The sequence below is a fragment of the Pteronotus mesoamericanus genome, unplaced genomic scaffold (assembly GCF_021234165.1).
Source record: "Pteronotus mesoamericanus isolate MK-2021 breed Mesoamerican mustached bat unplaced genomic scaffold, CSHL_Meso_final contig_291, whole genome shotgun sequence".
Classification (NCBI taxonomy): Eukaryota; Metazoa; Chordata; class Mammalia; order Chiroptera; family Mormoopidae; genus Pteronotus; species Pteronotus mesoamericanus.
The window spans coordinates 5563469-5583773 of record NW_026555124.1 but is presented as its reverse complement, the minus strand read 5'-3'; the positions used below and the strand labels follow the sequence as shown (position 1 = coordinate 5583773).

Below are 20305 nucleotides of genomic sequence, written 5' to 3'. Positions count from 1 at the left end.
TCTCATTTGTCTGTTGTTCCCATCTTTTTTTAAAAAGATTTTATTTATTTATTTTTAGAGAAAGGAAAAGGGAGGGAGGAGGAGAGGGAGAGAAACATTGCTGTGTGAGAGAATCATCACTGGGTTGCCTCTCGCAGGACCCTAGCTGCGGACCTGGCCCACAACCCAGGTCTGTGCCCTGGCTGGGAATTGAACTATCGACCTTTCTGTTGGTTTGCGGGACGACACCCAACCCACTGAGCCACCCCAGTCAGGGCTGTTCTAATCTGTAAAATCACAAGTTATTCAGAGATAGCAGCTCCACTACTAATGAGATTTAGAAAGACTTCCTTGATTACAGGATCCCTTTGGGGTTGGGTTCGGCATTAAATGTCACAAAAGACGGCATTAGAGTTAAGTCCGACACCACTGAAATATCCAGCAACCACTGGGGTGTCCAGCCCCTGATTTTCTCTCTACACAGAATCATGGAAGGCTAACAGGCTTTGTTTCTCTCCAGTTCTCTAAATTGACCTACCATCCTGTTCATTCCTCTTCATGTTGCAGAGTTTGACCAAAAAAAAACAAAAAACCCAGCAACTTCTTTGAAAGCACTTGGAGGCAGGAAAAACAAAGTGCATAGATATTTTGGGAAGCAGAAAATGGGTTTATTAATAACGTATTTCAAGGAGATGAAAGTATAGGGTTCATTTTGGTCAGGCAAGAAGTTCAAAGGTACATTTTCCAAACTCACATCACCAGGAAGCTTTTAAAGAACTGAGAGTGGTCTGAATGTTCTAGTTCTTGTTCTCTATAGCCTTTTTCTCCCTGTTTGGAGAACAAGGGAAATTGCTGGTTTCCTTTGCCCTTTAACCTGATTGAGGACTTCACCAGCTAAGTCCTGTTTTTATTTTGAAGTAATTAGAGCAGTGGAGTGGGAGCCAAGCAAATCTGAGTTGCAGGCCCTTGCTCCAGTAGCTTTGGATGGGCTCTGCTCCGTCCTGTGCCTTTCTGAGGAGTGTGGTGAGGTGTTGGGTTGTGGGCTGAGTTGGTTAGACTATGGTCTGGTCTGTGGCAGCTGTGCTTGTGTCACCTATGATGAATGCATGCTCTTAGTCACGTATCAGAGCGATCCTCTGTGATTCTAAAATTAGGGCAGTATTTTCTACACTGGCTTATTTTGCTTCTATATCAGTGTTTAAATGCAGGGTGGGGCAAAAGTAGGTTTACAGTTGTATGGAAAATATAATAATACAAGAATGAACCAACAACTGTAACTGAACAATAAAAATAAATAACTCTTAAAGAACTGCATACAAGAAAAAAGAAAGAATAAACTCTGTGTTTCACAAACTCACAACTGTAAACCGAATTTTGCCCCACCCTGTATTATGGAAAGCCAAAATGAATCCCCACATTTATTTACTTTAGCTGACCTTTGTTTACCAAGTATCTTTGGAATCAAGCTTAAATCAGTAATATGCAGCATTCAAATGGATTCCACTCTGATACATTGTTAAATTGTGGTTAAAAATTTTTTTTTCAAGTTGATCAGGTTTAAACAAATTTTAGTAACAGGGGTTTGATTGTGTTAACATGGTAATTGTTTGAAGTTTTTCTGGGATTCACTTCACTTCTGTTCATGTACCATAGGCCAGCCTTCACTCATTTTGTTTATTTGAAAGATTACAGATTTCTAAGTAAGTTTGGGAAATCTTTACCAGTCATACAAAGGGGGAAGGCTTGCTGCTGAAGTGTTAACCCAAGCAAATGAAGTTGTTTAAATTGCTCTGTGAGAAAACTTAATAGTATTTAAATCTTCGGAAATTTGAATATTATTAGAGAAGCCTAGGATTTAGGTCATTTTGCAAAGGCGAATGACTCTTAAAATATTACATATTAAGAAAAGTATGTTTATGTATTTCCAATGATATTATGAAATTAGTAATTGCTCCATTCCTGTTCATATATGACCTGGCTTATTTGCAACAACTGAAAATAAATTTCTTATAAAAAATCATCCTCTGCTAAATGGAACTGAGTAAAGAGAAGGTTGCTCTTTATAGAACAATGAAAATTTTACTGGGGTCCAGGACACGTGTTATTTAGGTAGAAAGAAGCGTTGCGTTTTAGAGGTAGGTTGCTTTGGAGTGACACCACTCCTACCAACTACCATTTTATTTCATAATTGTTTTTGAGAAGCTGCTGTGCCTTAAGTGTGGGGCCGATGATACGAAGATGAACAGAATGAAGAAGACCCTGGTTCTCCTGGAGCTTAATTTATGGCTGTGTGAGCCTGATTCATCACTTCATAAATGTTGCTTTTCATTACAGTTTTTTTCTTTTTGAATTATATTTTATTGATTATGCTATTACAGTTGTCCTGATTTTACTCCTTTGCCCCCCTCCACCCAGCAGCCCCCATTCCCTTAGGCAATACCCCTGCCATTGTTCATGTCCATGGGTCATTTGTATAAGTTCTTTGGTTACTCCGTTTCCAATACTGTGCTTTACATCCCCATGGCTATTATGTAACTACCTATTTGTACTTCTTAATGCCCTCACCTCTCGTCCATTCCCCTACACCCGCCTCCCATCTGGAGACTATCAAAACGCGCTCTGTCTCTGTTCTTGTTTGCTTAGTTTGTTTTTTAGATTCAAGTGTTAGTAGATATGTATTTTTTGCCATTTTATTGTTCATAGTTTTGAATTTCTTTTTCTTAAATAAGTCCTTTTAACATTTCATACAATAATGGTTTGGTGACAATGAACTCCTTTAGTTTTTGCTTGTCTGGGAAGCTCTTTATCTGCCCTTTAATTCCAGATGTGTCTTTGCTGGGTAGAGCAATCTTGGCTGCTTTTCATGACTTTGAATGTTTCTTGCCAATCCCTTCTAGCCATCAAAGTTTCTTTTGAAAAATCAGCTGACAGTCTTATGGGAACTTCCCTATAAGTAACTAACTCCTTTTCTCTTGCTGCTTTTAAGATTCTCTCTTTATGTTTAACCTTTGGCATTTTGATTCTGATGTGTCTTGGAGTGGGCCTCTTTGCATCCATTTTGTTTGGGATTCTCTGTGCTTCCTGGACTTGCATGTCTATTTCCTTCACAAAATCACAGAAGTTTTCTTTATTTTTTCAAATAGATTTCCAATATCTTGCTCTTTTTTTCTTCTCCTTCTGGCACCCCTATGATGCAAATATTGGATGTCTTGAATTTGTTCCAGAGACTGCTTACAGTATTCTCATATTTTGGGATTCTCTTTTCTTCTTATTCCGATTGGTTGTTTTTTTGCTCCCTTATGTTCCAAATCATTGATTTGATTCTAGGCTTCATCCACTCTATTGTTGTTTCCCTGTAAATTGTTCTTTATTTCCTTTAGTGTAGGCTTTGTTTCTGGCTGGATCTTTTTTATGTTTCTGAGGTCCTCACTAAGTTCCTTGAATATCTTTATAACCAGTGTTTTGAATCTGCATCTGATAGATTGCTTATCTCCATTTTGTTTAGCTCTTTTGCTGGAGTTTTTATCTGTTCTTTCATTTGGTCCATGTTTCTTTGTCTCCTCGTTTTGGCAGCCTCCCTTATGTATTAGGTAGAGCTTCTTTGACTCCGTGTCTTGGTAGTGTGAAATGTAGTAGGTGTCCTGTAGGGTCCAGTGGCACAGCCTCCCCTATCACCCAAGCTGGGTTCTCTAGATCTGCACTTTGTGTGAGCTGAGTATATCCTCCTCTTGTAGTTGAGCTTCGGTTGCTGTTGGCAGATCAATGGGAGGGATTTACCCAGGCCAGTCAGCTGCAAGGATTGGTTGTGACCACTTATCACCAACCTCTACTTTCTGTGGAGGATCAGCTGTGCCGGGGCAGGGTGGTTGTGTTCTGACATGGTCTCTGGCTGTCCACTGGGTGCGCTGGCCTTGGGATTTCCTTGGTGGTGCAGGCCAAGGTCAGCCCCCACCTGTGTTTTGCCTGAGGCCACACTGCCTGAGCTATAGGGCATTGTGAGATGGCTGCTACTTGTGCTGGACTAGGAGATTCCCAGGTGAAACCAAGCTGTGAATCTAGGCTGGCTGCTGCTCATGCTGGGCCTGGGGTTCACTGAGGCCAGCTGTTACTTGTTTGAAAGGTTTTAGGAAGTTGTGAAGCTTGAGAGAAGACCAGCTGTTCATATGGAAAAGCAGCCTGGGTGGGTCCATAAGTTGGGTGGGGCAGAGTCTCTGAGGATCTCCAAGTTGGGTCAGACAGTGTTAGCCAGGCTGATGGAGTCTCAGATACGGCTCCAGCTTGCTGGCTCTGATGGGGGAGGGTTTAGGAAAGGGACAGTGGCCTCTGCTCGCCTTGATGCCAGACACTTCAGTTCTTCCCTTTATGCCACTCTTGCGTTTCAAGCTGTTACCCTAGTGCTGGAGCTGAGAGGGAGTGAGTGTGAGAAGGTGAGTCCGTGTGTGGGTTCTTTAAGAGGAACTGCTTGGGTCTGCAGAAATTTCTCCACCAACTCAGGCCCTGCTTGTTTTGCAGCCAGGTGTTGTGGGGACTCTTATTCCTGGCACTGGAACCCTGGGTCAGCGGGGGAGGGGGGCGGGAGGCAGGTTGCTTAGTATGGGACCGAGACTTCTTGCTCTTGAGCTATCCCTTCCGAATTTTATCCACCACATGTGGGTGAGGGACCAGCCCATTCCACATCTCCACCCCTCCTACAAGTCTAGATGGATGTGGTTTCTTTAATTCTGTAGTTGTCAGACTTTCATTCAACTTGATATCTGAGGGTTCTAATAGTGATGGTGGTTCTGTATTTTAGCTGTAATTTTGATGTGGTTGTGTGAAGAGGCCAGCCATGTCTGCCTATGCCACCATCTTAACCAGAAGTCACTTTTTTTTTTTCTCACTTGATCATTATCCCAGACAGTTGAAATGCACATTTTTACTTGGTAGGTATGCAGAGACTTTAGGCACTGGGCTGCTCCAGGAATCAAAGTTAGCTTCCAGATAGAAAGCACGCTATTGCTCCTCTGTTGTTCAGGCGCACACAATACTGATTTATGCAATTTTACAAAAAACAAGACAGTGAAATGCCAAACTCACTGAAAATTCAGGATCAGCGTTTTGGTAGCAATGTCATTGACAAATATTGGAAAGTAATTTAAAACTATCAGGAAGTAAGGCTAAGACCAAAATGGTTGTATATAGTGGCTCAGAAACTGCACATTGGCGATAAGATCGCGGTGTTAGGTCTGCATTGTGTTAATAATTTCAAGTTTAATTTCTTCTCCCGGTAAGGAGAACAAAAACAAGGACGGCCTTTAACTACCAGGTACTCAGTGAAGATAGCCATGTACTTAGAAATACTTCAAAACTCTTTTTTCTTTGATTCAAGGTAGGTGATTTTGAAACTTATAGATAGACATTGGAAAAGTTTATCTTTCTCTCAAAATTAGTTCTCAAAGTAAACCTAGTTTTAAAATATTTTAGGGCTTGCAGATTTATATTTAGAATCTAGATTGTACCACGCAGGCCGGGAAAAGAAAAAAGATACTGTATTAAAAATTTTAATGTATAAATAGTAAATGGGGATAAATATATATGCATAATATTAAGAATTTTTATTTAAGGCATTCAAATAATAAATCTGTTCATAATTTTACTGTTCTTGGTGCTATTTGTAACATAGAGGAAGTTCAGGGAGATGTCCTGTTGTTCCCCCTACATTATACTCTTTCTTATTGTAGAAATGTACTGTTGGTTAGACTGTTTAATAAAAATTCTTGAGCCATAGAGATAGGCTCTTTTTAACAGGTTGTTTTAAAATATAAATGAAATAGGGTCAGTATATTTTTCTCTAGTGAAATCTTTAAAAATAACTTAATCTCCTTTATAGTAAGGTTAATTTTGCTCCTCCAAACAGTAGAGCCTGCTATAACCTGCCATGTTAAAAAATGAAATTTGTCCCTAGAGCTTGGTTTATGAAACAAGCCTTCCAGTGACATCTTTCATCTGTGTAGGAAAGAGATTATTTCTGAATATTAGGAGTGAAGGTGTCTTATTTTATATTTGGGATGGCATAGCAAAAAATATCTATTTTCTGATTTATTGAAGAACCTTGAGTCCTTTAGATATTTTCCTGATGTGGACCACTATTAAAGTTTTGTGCCTCAAAATGTAGGCTAAGCTATTCATTCAAAGCATGGGCTTTGCAGTCATATACATTGGTTGAAATCCTCTTGGCTTCCTCATTTTCTGTGTCAGCACAGAAAGCCTTCAATTATTCATATGTAAAATAAGGCTAATAATAATATCTATATCAAAGTTGCTGGGAGGACTGAATAAAAAAGCCAGTAAAGCACCATGCCCACATAAAGTAAGCCAACAAGAAAAGTAAGTTATTTATAACAGTATTAGAGTTTTCTTTGGCTGTTAGACTTACCAGCTCTCTGCATTTTTTAAAAAGATTTTATTTGCTTATTTTTAGAGAGATGGGAAGAGAGGGAGAAAAAGAGGGAGAGAAACTTCGATGTGCAAGAGACAGTTACCTCTTTCATGCCCCAAACTGGGAACCTGGCCCGCAACCCAGACATGTGCCCTGACTGGGAACTAAACCAGTGACCTTCCAGTTTGCAGGTCAGCACTCAGTCCACTGAGCTACACCAGCCAGGGCGTGCTCTCTACATTTTAAAGATTAGATTGAGTTCTTTTGGTTTTAGGTTCAGGATGACAGAGATATTATAGATGTTGGGCTCATAGCATTATGTGACTTGATTCAGTTGTTTAATTCTTAGGTAGGCCCCAGTTTCCACATTTTATTAATTAAGATAGAAAACAAAATAAGTCGGTTGAAACCTCAAATATGGCAGTAATACTAATAAATGTAAATGTATTATATTTGCCAACTAAATGACAGAGACTCTTGGATTGAATTTAAAAATAAGAGACATACCTAAAACAAAATGACTTGAAGATAAAATAACAGAATGGAAATATATATACTAGGCAAATATTACTACCAATGAGAGTAGGATTAACAAGTGAATAGGGAGAAAATAAAATATTTTATAATGTTAACAACCTACCAGGAAGATAAAATAATTGTGATTTTGTATATATCCAGGAAATTATAAGAAAATCTCATAAACTCACAGTCATTGTGGGAGATTTTAACATACTCTGTCATTGATAAATAGGACATAAAAAAGTTAGTATAGAGTGTTTGAAGACTGTCTTTGTTAATGAAGTTTAATTATTAAACAAGTCTCTGCATGCACTGTCTTCGCAAAATGACCTGAGTCTATGAATTTTGGTTAGGTCGTACAGCTGTGTCATGCTTTTTGTACAGCTGAGTGTTCCTGTAAAACTGCAAGTAGCCTGGATAATTTTAAACAACAACCTTTGAGGCCAAAAGTTTTTTCTGAAGGAGAGGATTTATTGAGCTCTCCACTAGCCAGAGAAAGGACCCGGCCCTGGGGTGCAGCTAAACCACCAGCAGCCAGGCTGGATGAGGAAGATGGACGTGTCTGCCATCCTGGGACTGATGGGCTCTTTTTATGAGTTTGGAGGAGAAACATGGAAGTTGTTTAGAAAGAACTTACCTTGGCTATAGATAAGGGGGCGGGGGAGAAGTAAAGCAGATCTAGTTCTGGCATAGACATATTGTTTATAAGGAAAAAGTGTTGGCTGCTTTTGGATTGTTTGTGGGAAGTAGTTAAGAAAGTTCCTGTGGAGGCATCTGGTGGTTGACTATTATTTAGGTAAGAGCTGAAGTAGTCATGCCTTGGTGTTTGGGAGTGGAGCAGTTGGGACGTTTTGGATGGCACGTGGGGCCTTTATGTGGAGCTAGCTCCATGAACCTGAGTAACGGTAGGTTAGCCGAGTTTAGTCATCACTGGGGTTCTAGATGTGGTGTCTACAGAGAGTCCTCTTTATTGGCTGTTTCATACATGCTGCAGGGCGGCATGGTGGGCACACTGCAAGCAGGGGTGTGCCTCTCCTGCTTTCTGGTGGCTGGAGTTGAGAGGGTTGAGGCAGAATTCTAACAGGTCTCTTTCTGGAAATTCTCAAGCACACAGTTTGGTCCCTCAAAGTCCCTGCGCGGGCGTCTTTTGTCTTGCATAGCACACCAGCCGTCCAGTGAGTGCTTTTTCAAGATTTTTATGAGTGAAGTGGGAGGGTTTTAAGTGTTTACAGGACATTGGGGCCTGTGATTTCTGCTAAAGTAATTGTTAGCATATGGTTTTCCTTCTTAAGAAAGAGTTGGCAAATGTTAGTCACCTTTGTTATTTTTATTTAATTTATTTGAGCCTTTAATTAAGATCGGGTATTAACGAAGTATGTGTTTGTACTTGGGTATTTGTGTTCTCTGTTGCTTTAATCTCTGAAACGTGATTAGCTCAGATAAAAAAATAAATTCTTTTCATATATAAAAGAGGGAAATTTAAATCTTAATAAGTACATGCAGAAGCACCTTATTAAATGTGTGTTCATGTTGGTTAGCAGCCTCATCTAAAAATGTCACTTCCTTGAAAGCACAGTGCTCTCCACATCTATATAGCTCAGAGGACTGTGTGTTTTGGGCTTTGTGACAAATGGAGACAGTACCAGAGTGGCAGCTTGAGATGACATCTCCTTTGGTTTCACCTTCCAACCCTCTACCTACCAGTCTTTCACCTCCCCCCAGCCCGCCTACAAATGAATTAGCAAGCACGCAGTGTTTCCAGGTACCCTGCTAGGAGCTGAAAGATATAAAGACAGCGTGATGGGGACGTGACCCCAAGAGCCTGTGCCCTATTGACAGTAAGTAAATAGAAGTTTTATAATTATGAAACAATTTCATAACGATAAGCGAGAGGTCAGAAATATATGAAGTGTCTCGGAGGGAGTACCTATGCGGGCTAAGGTTGTCTAATTTAGACCAGGTGGTGGTGAGTGGTTAGGGGTGGTTTCCTAGATGAAGTGATACCTCCCATTGGATTTGTGGGAAGACTAGAGAGCTGTTCCCTGTAGTAGTAGTATTAGAGGTGAAACAAGGGCATGACCTTTCCCCCAGGGGTTAGAGTAGCTGGGGACAGGGATAGTGAGCTTAGGACAAGAATATGGAGACCAGGCTCAAGTGCTGGGCCCCCTCCTGAAGGGTCTAATTTCTCTTCAAAGGGCTCTGGCATTATTCTGAGGGCATAGGGACTTATTATTCTGAAGACATGGACATTGGTGGGTTTTGGTCACAGGAATGAAGTGATCAGAATTACTCTTGAGAAAGGTCCCTCTGGTGGCAACTTAGGGGAACGGAATAGGGTTTAAAATTACAGGTCAGGCGCAGAGTAAGAAACTATTGCTTGAGCTAACTCTGGATTTTCAGGAGGTACAAGCAAGGACGGAGCCTACATATGGGAGAAGCGAGGGTGCCACTCAGTGAGGGAGTGACGGGGAAAACAGGGCTTGCAGCGAGGACTTACGGGTGTAGTTTCAGACACCGGCTTGATGATTCATCGGAGACAGCTGCACTTAGCTGTCTAGGGAGCAGTAGTCAGCCCAGGGCAGGAGCCAAAGATGGGAGTAGGTAACGTCACGCAGGGATTTTGTATAGTAACAGAAGAGGGCCGGGGAGGGAAGCTTAGACATAAACTGCAAAGAACAAAAACCTGGGCGTTGGTTTAATCCCTGTGTGTAATGGAAAATAGATTTGGGATCTTGGAAAGTAACAGAACAGAATAAGTATTTTCTGTCTGGGCTTTGCCAGGTATTGATTTTCAGAATTTTAATCAATAAAGAGAAGAACTAATAGAATGCTCCAGTCTCTTTCTTGATGGTTATGACCTTGTGGTAGCACATGCCAGAGCTGTAGGAACCTCTTTGCCACGTAGGTCTAAGATAGTTTCCTCATCCACTTCTGTCTTGGTCTGCCAGTTTGAAGAAATAAAATTATTGTTCTTATTGAAGCAGAAAATGATAGCGCTTTTAGAATTTCTTTGTATTTTTTGGAAAATTCCAGTTCATGGGACATAGGATTAAAGAAGAGAAATCTAGTGGAAGAGGCTTGGCTTTTTTTTTTTTTTTTTTTTTAATCCTCACCCAAGGACATGATTATTGTTTTTAGAGAGAAGGGAAAGGAGGGGGAGAGAGAGAGGGAGAGAAACATCGATTGGTTGCCTCTCGTATGTACCCCGACCAGGGACTGATCCCACAACCTAGGCATGTGGCCTGACTAGGAATGGAACCCGTGACCTTCTGGTTTATGGGATGGAACTCCAACCAACTGAGTCACACAGGCCAGGGCAAGACTTAGTGGGTTTTTTGTTTTTTTTTACTTACAGGGTCCGGCACAAATAACATCCCTTTTTTATTACAAAATCATAAGCATGTAATTCTGTGACATAACAATATCACACTCAAGCACACCATATGACATTTTAGGTGAAATGTTCAAATTACAACTATAAATTATTACACCCATATGATTACCCTACAAACCACACTCAAGCAGACATTACTTCTTCAGGACCCTGTATTTCTTATTTTTATACACACATACACACACACGAGATGAACAACAGCAAAGGTAGGTGTGTACTTTTAACGCTCTTAAAACCAAGCCTCAAAAAACATGGATACTACCCATATCACACCCAGGATATTATTGAATTTTGTTCTTTCAAGGATTATTTAATGAATTCCTGCCGTGATGGCCCAGTGACTGGTGGACAGAACCTGGGCCATTGCTGAGCCAGTAGAGGCAGTGGGAACCCTTCTCCAGGAGAGGAGATTGTGTTGTCTCTTGCCAACCTTACGCAGCCCTTAAGCTTTCCAATGGTGGGCCCACCAGGCAGAATTCCAAGATGACCAGCCCTCCTCTCCTCTCTCCCCCTAATCTTACAGCCTTTTAAGAAGTATGGATTACGTCATTGGCCCTTGGGGCAGACACATGGCTGGCAGCACCTTGGGAAAATCTAGCCCTTTATAGATAAGCTCCTGGGGACACGTATATGTGTGCTCTAAACTGCCACCACGGCTGGCACAGCCCCTTGTGGAAACGGGGTAGAGAACAGCAACGGTGGCAGCGCGCTGCTTCTCCTGGACCCCGTGCCGTGGGCACGCTCACCGCCATGACTTTCCTCGACTCTGACTGTTCCTTCACCCTCAGATCGCTGTTGCTGTTGAATACCTGGCCACACCCTTTCACCGTTGCCCTGGTGGGGATGTGAGATATTTTACTTTGCCAATGCCCCGGAAATTAAAAAATGTCCCTGATATCCAAAAGACACTCGAACGAAGCAATCAAATTAAAAGAATACGTTATAGCATCAATTCTTTGGTACACAGACTAATGAGAACTTTTGCTTCCCACTTTCCTCTTTGTTTTAAAGCACAGTGGTGTTCCGAACACCATTAAAAAGGATTCTCAGGACCAAAATGTGCTTACGTTCTCTGAAGGACGTGCTTTTAGCTTATGGAAAGGGCTGACACGCGCTTGCTGAGAAATTTACAGAAAGTAGTTGGTGACTGGGGGGCTAAATCAGTGGTAGGAAAAGATTCAGAGGGGAAAAGGGTTGTAGTTGGGACTTCTCAGGAGGTGGCTGTGGTGAAGTTGGGGCACAGGTAGCTGCTCTGGAGACCAAGGTGTGGCTTGTTCTCAGTGGTCAGCAGGTGGCACCAAATAGCCAAAACGAACCTGGAGCGAAGTGGTTACATTTCACCTTGGCTTGGGTGAGATCTTCCTGTGCTTTCGGGAATTTGCTGTTGACACTGTCACACTTCCCCTCCCCCAGCGATGGCATCCTCCGAGGCTGAATTTTATAAATGTCTTTGGTATTGATACAGTCAAGAAAATGAAATATCTCCAAGTTCAAATGACAGTATCAGGGTTTTTTGGGGGTGGGGAAGAGTGTTAAAACTGAACGTGAAGAGCAGTTAGGGGCTCACGCAATAGAATACACTTAACTGGCTTAGGTTTCTTAAATTTTTTGTGTTTTTATGAAATCTTATAAATAATTGCTTAATTGCTTATGTAGTTGTTAAAATTATTCTACTGGTAAATTTATGTTGTTAGGATTGATTATGTCTGCCTGGTGAGAATCTAGGGTTTTACTCCCATCCAAGATGTTTCTGTTTGAACAAAGGTGGGTAGACTATTTGAGTTACAGATGTGTGGCGCAGATGTAAGGTGGGCGCAGTGCTTTTCCCTGCGGAATATGTAGGGTGGTGTGTGACCATGTTCTTGGATAGCTGGTGAGAAAACAGCTAATGACAAAAAGGGTGACAGTTCTGTGCTTGTGCTACCAATAATTATACTGTTTAAGGCGCAGTTTGTTTCAGCTCAATTTATTTACCACAGGAACCTGGTTGCCTGCTAGACCTTGATAAAAGCTACATTGTAAGCACAGTAAGAGAAATGTTTCTTTTTGGCATATGTGGCTTTATTTTCTTTGCATGGTAACATATGTGAAGGGAAAGTCAGCTCAGGTGATCGTTTTATGGTTGTTGGGTGATGGCCTGGTTTTATTAGTGCGCAGGCTCTAGTGATTAGGCCTGCTAACTCTGGTCTGTGCGCATATTCTTGGTGCGCAGTGAATGAGTGAGGCTTTCTTTAAGTGAGCCTCCAGGTACAAAGCCTGCTAATAAATCATTGAGTCTTAAGATGGAGGACTAGGACAGGACTGGATGGGGCATCTTCCTACCGCTGAAAGGGTGGGGCATCTTTCTTCCTCCTCCTCTTCTTAACTTACCAAGATAGCTTTGTATAGAAAACATGTAGGAATTAAGAGCTCATCTTTGCCTTCTAGTATGTTTTTTTATACTCACCCAAGGACATTTTTTTTCATTGTCGTTAGAGGGGTAGGGGAAGGGGGAGAGAGAGACAGAAAGAGAGAGAAATAGTGATTGCCTGCCTTCTCACGTGCACCTTGACCAGGGCTGGAACCCGCAACCTCTTGGTCTGTAGAACGACGCTTCAACCAACTGAGCCACACTGGCCAGGGCTCCTAGAATGTATTGTCCAAGCAGCACCACAATTGGTCATTTAAAAACATACATCCAGTGGTATCAGTTATTAACTTAAAATCCTCCAATGCCTTCCTTCACACTTAGCTTTGCAGAGCCCTTTCTGGCCTGGCCCCCCAGCCTTCCAGCCTCACCGCCTTATCTCTCCCGCTGCCCGCCAGACAGTCTCCAGACACACTGACCTCTTCATTCCTCCAACAAGCCACGCTGTTTCTCACCATAGGGCCTTCACATAAGCTGTTTCTTTTGCCTGGAATGCTGTTCCTTTTGACTTGTTCTTTTGAGGTATCAGTTTAAATAAATACCTACTCAGAGGCCTTCCCTAACCATGCGATCTAAAATATGTTCTTACTCACTGTATCATATCAGTCCACTTTTCTTTTCTTTCAATTATCTTGCCTTTTCTGCGGCTTCTCCCACTAAGATATAAGCTACACTAGAGCCTGGTCCTTATCTTGTTTACTAGTATCTCTAGCATCTGGCACAGGCTGAGCACAGAGTAAGCTCTCAGTACATTCTGGTTCAATGATTGCCTAATAGCTGTGTTGAAGGGAGATGCTATATTTAAAGCTAAATGTATTTCTCTTAATTCTCTGAGGGCGCTGTAATGAAAGGAAGACAGCAGTGGGCCAAAAGGTGAGGGCTGGGCTCTTGTTTACCATTTCTCCCTGTAAAGTACTGTGACTGGATTCCTGGGGAGTGGGCATTGGTATCGGTAGTAAGACTTTGTAACAACACAGCAATGTAAGTAATTGTAGGCATTTTTTCTTATTGAGCATCCGTTAGGCACTCAGAGTACTGTCCTTGATGTCATACATTTACTATCTCATTTGATCTCAGGCACCAGTTTTCTAATATATAAATGAGATGTTTAGATGAAGTGATCTGTTAGTTCTCTTATGTAACATTTTATGAAACTCTAGGAGAAGCCAAAAGATTTTAGTTTATGGTGATATACTAATTTAGTTTATGGTGATAATAGAAATAAATGAGATCATTCAGAACCCCTGAGTAGCTGTCCATCCAGCTCTGATAAAACTTTAAAATTGTGAAGTTTAAGCTTTAGAAGGAAGGAAACTCATTCTTTATTGGGCCTCCATCATCTATTCAGCCATCTCTATAGCCTACAGAGCATCCTCCCTCTTTGATGGCTGGGAAACTGAGGCTCGGAGATGTAAAGTACCCTTGCCAAGGTCACACACATGTTATGAGGTGGCACCCCAGATACCTGTTCTTGACACGTGTAAATTACTTTATCTTCTACTCACCTTTATCCCAGTAAGTTATGTGAGGACTCGACACACTTTACCTGATTAATTAGGTTTTTTCTTTTCTTCCTCACAGAACTCTAAGAAGGAGCTGATGTGGAGGAGCAGCTGAGATAGTTCAAGATGACGACCACAGTAGCCACAGACTACGACAACATTGAGATCCAGCAGCAGTACAGTGATGTCAACAACCGCTGGGATGTGGACGACTGGGACAATGAGAACAGCTCTGCGAGGCTCTTTGAGCGATCCCGCATCAAGGCTCTGGCAGGTCAGTCTCCTTCACCGCCTGCCACTGAGGCCCAGGATGAGTTACAGCTCCCTTTAAAATCCTCTACCCTGCCTCCCTTATAAGACCGGCTCGCTTCTCCTTAAACATGTCCCACAAGAGCAAGCTATGTTGTAAGGTAACCAGTTCCATCTTTAGAGAACTGTCAGTCCCTCAGGCCAAAATGATTCAGAGTAGAGTGATTTTTATAGCAGCTTAAGAAAGAGCTGCCCTAGGATTTTAAGAATTTGTGTATTTTTGATGCATCTTACATTAGAAAATAATGAAGCATAAATAATTAACCTGTATACTTAGTTGATCTGGCCTCTTACAGTAGAGTACTTACTTTGAGTGACCCAGGTTAGTTAGTATCACACACAAGGATTTTAAATATAAAAACCAATAGCTTAATCTTGTGAAGGCACATTTAATGCTTATAGCAGGTAAGTTTCCCATTGATTTACTAAAATTAGCAGGAGTACATCCTTTGTTTGTGATTCCTCACTCCTTTGTTGCTGTTGAAGACCTGGAACACACTTTGACTGTGGCCCTTGTTTGGGTGGGGAGTGTTTTGCCCAGAAAGTCTGGAAAGATTTCTGTCATTATGAAAACGCAGCAGTATTGAACATATGTAAACCAAGGGTCAAAGTGGAGTTTATACAAGGCCCTGCATCGGTACTTTGAGATTTCAAATTAAATTGTGTCCAAATGAGAAAAGCGGGTTTATGATTTTTTTTTTCCCCTGTCTTTAGTTATGACAAATTGTAGCCATGACTGAAACAGGTAAGTTTACAGTTAATTGTGATTGTAGCTCATTTTATTGTTACCTTTACAGTGTAATCTAATTATTAGGTGTGTATAATTTAGAGTTTTCTTGATTGTAAGCAAAAGGAAACGAAACCTAACCTAAAGTGGTTTAAATGACAAAGAGAATTTCTTGATCAAGTTAGTAAACAAATTTTAAGCAAAACTTTGTTCTGGACGTAAATGATGTGATTAGAACCTAGTTTCCTTCTCCCAGTTTTTGGCTTTACTTATCGAGTGTGGATTTCTTCTTAGGCAGACTCTAGGGACCCTGTGGTCCCAAGACAGCTGCCCCAGGTCCCAGATCTGTCTGTAAGGACACAGAGCAGGAAAAAAGCACCTCTCCGTCACTGGCCTCATTGATTATGGCTTGGGTCATGTGCCTCGCTCAGAAACTCTCTCCCACGGGAGTCAGAGAAGAGGATGTGCTGACTGACATCAGCTAATCAGGATGCACTCCCGGAGTGTTAGAGGTTTTGCAGAGTTGGAGAGGGATCAGTCCCACACAAACAGCTTGGCTAGAGAATTCAGAATAGAACGTGAAGGAGGAAGAAGGAAAAAGACCTTGGGGAGGCAGCCAACTAAATACTATAGGGAAATCGTTCAGTTGCTTTAGGATAATTTGTTTCTTGAGTGGAGCGATGTAAAGATCTTTCCTGAACTTGCCTGAAGCGAGGGCATAAATGAATGATTAACCAGATAGTCACTCCAGAATTGGGGCTTCATTTTCTGGCTTATTCATTAACATGTAACCTCATGGAAACCATGATCCTGGCTTGCGCTTGTGGATTGTTGATTTGTACTTTAATCTCTTACCTCTTTTTCTCAACTCTTCATTCGAACCTTTAGTCCAGTATGATATTGGTGACCAGTTATCTTTGACCATGAGTCATTTACTTTCTGGTCCCAGGCTACTATGTATTACCTCCGTTTTAAGGAGACTTTTACTTGCAAACTGCAGAGTAGTGTCTTATATCTGTTCTTTTCTACAGTTCCAGAGGAGATGTGCAGCTGTCCTTGGTATTGATCAGTTGTCTTTATACATACTAGGAGATCTATCCTTCTATGTTATCTAGGTCCCTGAACTATTATAGTTAGGATAATAGTGGTAAGCACTTACTATGGTACTTACTGTGTGCCAGGCACTATTCTAAATGCATTGCATATATTAACAGTTAATCCCATAATAACCACATGAAGGAGATGATTATTGTCTGTAATAAATGGATGAGGAAACTGAGGCAGAGAGAGATTAATAGCTTGTGCAAGGTCATATTGCTGATAAATGGCTGAAGGCAGAGTGGCTCCAAAGTATGTACTATTTTTCTATATTCAGTAAAACACAGATGAATCAGCCCTGGCCAGTGTGGCTCAGTGGATTGAGTGCTAGCCTGCAACCAAAGGGTTGCTGGTTCGATTCCCAGTCAGGGCACACGCTTGGATTGCAGACCAGTTTCCCAGTTGTGGGTGCAGAGGAGGCAACCAGACACTGATGTTTCTTTCCCTCCCTTTCTCCCTCCCTTCCCCTCTCTCTAAAAATAAATAAAAATCTTAAAACACACACACACACACACACACGTGAATCAAAGGTCATTGGTGCAGAGTATTGATAATGGGTAATTCAAACATGTTACAAATTTTTCATTTGAAGGCTCAGGAATGCATCCTGTGATCTAGAAGAAGTCGTGAGTAACCACGACAAATTATTGAAAAGAAAATCTGCTGCCTCAGAGTTAAACGATGTTCAAAAAAGACTGCTTTCAGGGAATCCAGAAGATTATCAGGAAAACCATCTGTTTATTATTTTATCATCTGGCTGCCTAAGAATCTCATATGCTGATAACAGGAGTAGCTTGACAGGCTGGCAGGGTCTAGAACAGTGCTTCTAGAATTTGAGTGGACATCAGAGCCACGTGGAGGTCTTCTCAGAGCGCAGATTGCTGGGCCTACTCCCAGAGCCTGATTCAGTAAGTCTAGGATGGAGCTTGATAATGCATTTTTTAAAAGGTTTCGCTGATTTATTTATTTTAGAGAAAGGGTAAAGGAGGGAAAAAGAGAGTGAGAGAAACATTGATCAGTTGCCTCTCGAACATGCCCCAACCGGGGAGCAGACCCTCAATCCAGACATGTGCCCAGACCAGGAATTGAAACAGTGACCTTTTGCTTTGCAGAACGAAGTCCAAGCAACTGAGCCACACTGGTCAGGGTGATAATGTGCATTTTTTAACAGGTTCCCAGGTGATGCTGAGGTGGCTGGTCTAGGGAATCACATTTGAGGCTAGTGTAAAGTATTCATGGTTGTCTGGTCTACTTCCTTGGGTGTCTGAGACCATTTCATCTGGACCCAGCTAAAGTCTAGGGAGAATTAAAGCATCAAAGACAACAGATTATCTTAAAGGTACACTTTAATGTGGGATGGTATGGAAGGCTGGTACTTGATTTTGGAAAAAGGGAAATATCTTCCTGTCCTCTAAAGGGAAGTACTATATTGACAGGTTCAGCTGAAGGAGTGCTTTTGTAAGGTTTCTGTCACAAATTCATGTTCTGAAGTGGGAAGTATTCAGTTAGAGCTGTAGACACGTCCATACCAAGTTTCCTGCCGCTCTAAAGTGCTCTGCATGTTTAGTCTTCTCTATACTTCGATCTGAATTCTGAGATGATTATACCACGTTTCAATAAATACATGATTTTGTTTAGTCTAATAAGAATAGGAAACCTAACTAAGTCTACAGTTATGTTGAATGGTCAATAAATTTAAGTTTTTATAAGGTATGAAATCTTAACAAAACTAATCACTGGGAAGTAGATAATTTTCATCATCCTACAAAGATGAAGATGATTCCATTAAAATGATTCCATAAAGTACTATGAAATTTTTGATATCACTTAATAGAATAAACTCATAATTCATAAACATTAAAAAAAAAAGAATGAATTCTGAAGTGATTTACAAAAGACATTAACAAGAATTTATCTTTTAACAGTGCAGTGCATCTTGTATTGATAATGTAACCACCACCTTGTCTTGTGTCCTTTACTCAGTGGCTTTAAATGCCCGTATCTCTAAGGAAATAGGTGACGTAAACTACTTGCTACTTCATCTTCAGGAATTGGTTTTAACTCTGGTACATTAAGAAATAAATTTTATCTTTGTCCCCAGTTCCTGGCACAGAGCTCCTTAAACCCTTGGAATTTTATTGAGTGTCTTTTGTTATTTATAAAGAGCCTCTGTTACCACATCTGGATTTACACTAATAAGGTGACTTAGGGTGGGTCCCCCCACCCCAGAGCTTTAAGTGGACAGGACTGGTCACTGGAAACACCAGATAATTAGAAAGTGGGAGTTTTCAGCCCTGCCACCCAATCTGCAGAGGAGGCAGGCCTAGAGATTGAGTTTAATCACCATTGGCCAATGATTTTATCAATCATGCCTACATAATGAAACCCTCATAAAAACCCCTAAATGTGACAGAGTTTGGAGAGCTTCTGGGTTGTGGGACACATCAGTGTGCTGGGAGGGATGGAAGTCCTGCCCTCTGCCGTACCTTGCCCCGTGCACCTCTTCCATTTGACTATTACTGAGTTACGTACTTGATAATAAACTGGCAGGCATAGATAAAATGTTAGTTCCTGAGTTTTGTGTGTTGTTTTAGCACATTAATGAACCCGATAAAGGGTTGTCATGGGAACCCCTGAATTTATAGCCTCTTAGTCAGAGCTGCAGGGGCCTTGGACAAGTGATAGCCTGGGGCTGGCGACTGGCATCTGAAGTGGCCGCAGTCTGGTGGGACAGGGTCCTTAACCTGTGGGGTTCGCCCCAACTCCAGAGAGTTAGCATCAGAATTGAATTCCAGGACAGACTCAGTAAGATGTTTCACAGGGAAGATGGCTTCTCTGGTATAGTGTGTAACATCCATTTTTTTTAAAAAAAATATGTAGAAATCAGGCCTGCAATCACTTGTCAAGCGCCAATTTATCCTCACAAAGATGAAAGAATCTGGAGTTGGTTCACGTCCATTGCCCAGTGAGCTTTGAATCTTTCCATTCTCCTTAAACTTTTTTGTTTGAAAGTCTGACTCATATCTCAGTCACTCATCACCCCTCCTGCTCCTTAGTAGTTAGAAACATCAGAGAGAAATACCAAGTAGAATCACGGGGAACTGAACGCTCCCATCTTCATAATCTTCCTAGAGCCTCTCCTGGTGAAATTTGGAAACACCAACTTTTTCTCAACGTAGAGAAAAGCTTCCCCTGAAAGCATTCCCCTCAACAAGTTGGGTGAAGAGGGAGTCTCAAGACTTTAGGTTGTCGACGTTGAAGACTTCATGACTTAGGGAAAAAATAGAATTAATATTGACAGTTGCCACACATTCAGATATTTTACATGTACGAGGCCGGGAAGATGCATACTTACGTCTCAACGTGAATGTCGACTATTTACAGTTCAGAAGGAAGATAAGAAGAACCTGGGTCCCTCGTGTTGAGCAGAGAGGTCACAGCATGCCAGTGAAGCCTGAGGCAGAGAGCTGGGAAGTGGTGTGTTTGCATTCTGTAAATGATTTCCCACATCCCACGAGGACGGCAGACCCGCATTCCTGACCTCCGACCCAGTTGCCTCAGTAGTGTGGGACACGTGTGGTGGGGGAAACAGTGTACTTAAATAAGCTAGACTTTTGGGAAACCAGCATTTTTTTTGAAATAAAACTAAAACGTAAAACTACTCTTTTCAGGAAATGTAGAAAGAAGATAAATGTTTTCTTTTTGTATTTATAGTTCTAGGATATATTTTGTGGCATCAACACAAATTAGGGGACATAGGAAAAGTAGGCTTTTAAAAAGTGCAACACTTAATTTGAAAATACTGTTAAAGTAACGAGAATTAATATTTTTTCCATCAACACTCATAAACAATGAATTTTAAAATATTGGGATGATATAACCAAAATATTTAGTGTTTATTTCTGAATAATAATAAAATTTTTTACTTACAAAAAAAATAATGGCATATAGA

General features: G+C 41.2%; 1 protein-coding gene across 3 annotated transcripts in view; it reads left to right on the top strand.

Moving 5' to 3' along the window:
- SPTBN1 (spectrin beta, non-erythrocytic 1) overlaps nt 1–20305 on the top strand; it is a 185996-nt gene that overhangs the window by 38611 nt on the left and 127080 nt on the right. For 2 of the 3 annotated variants that reach the window (XR_008529334.1, XM_054575442.1), the window contains exon 2: nt 14299–14493. Coding sequence is in view for 2 of the 3 variants with exons in the window: in XM_054575442.1 (XP_054431417.1) it covers nt 14346–14493 (148 nt within the window). In the remaining variant the exon portion in view is untranslated. Of the gene's footprint in view, nt 1–14298; nt 14494–20305 lie in introns of those variants that run through there. The other variant, XM_054575444.1, reaches the window with a different exon arrangement.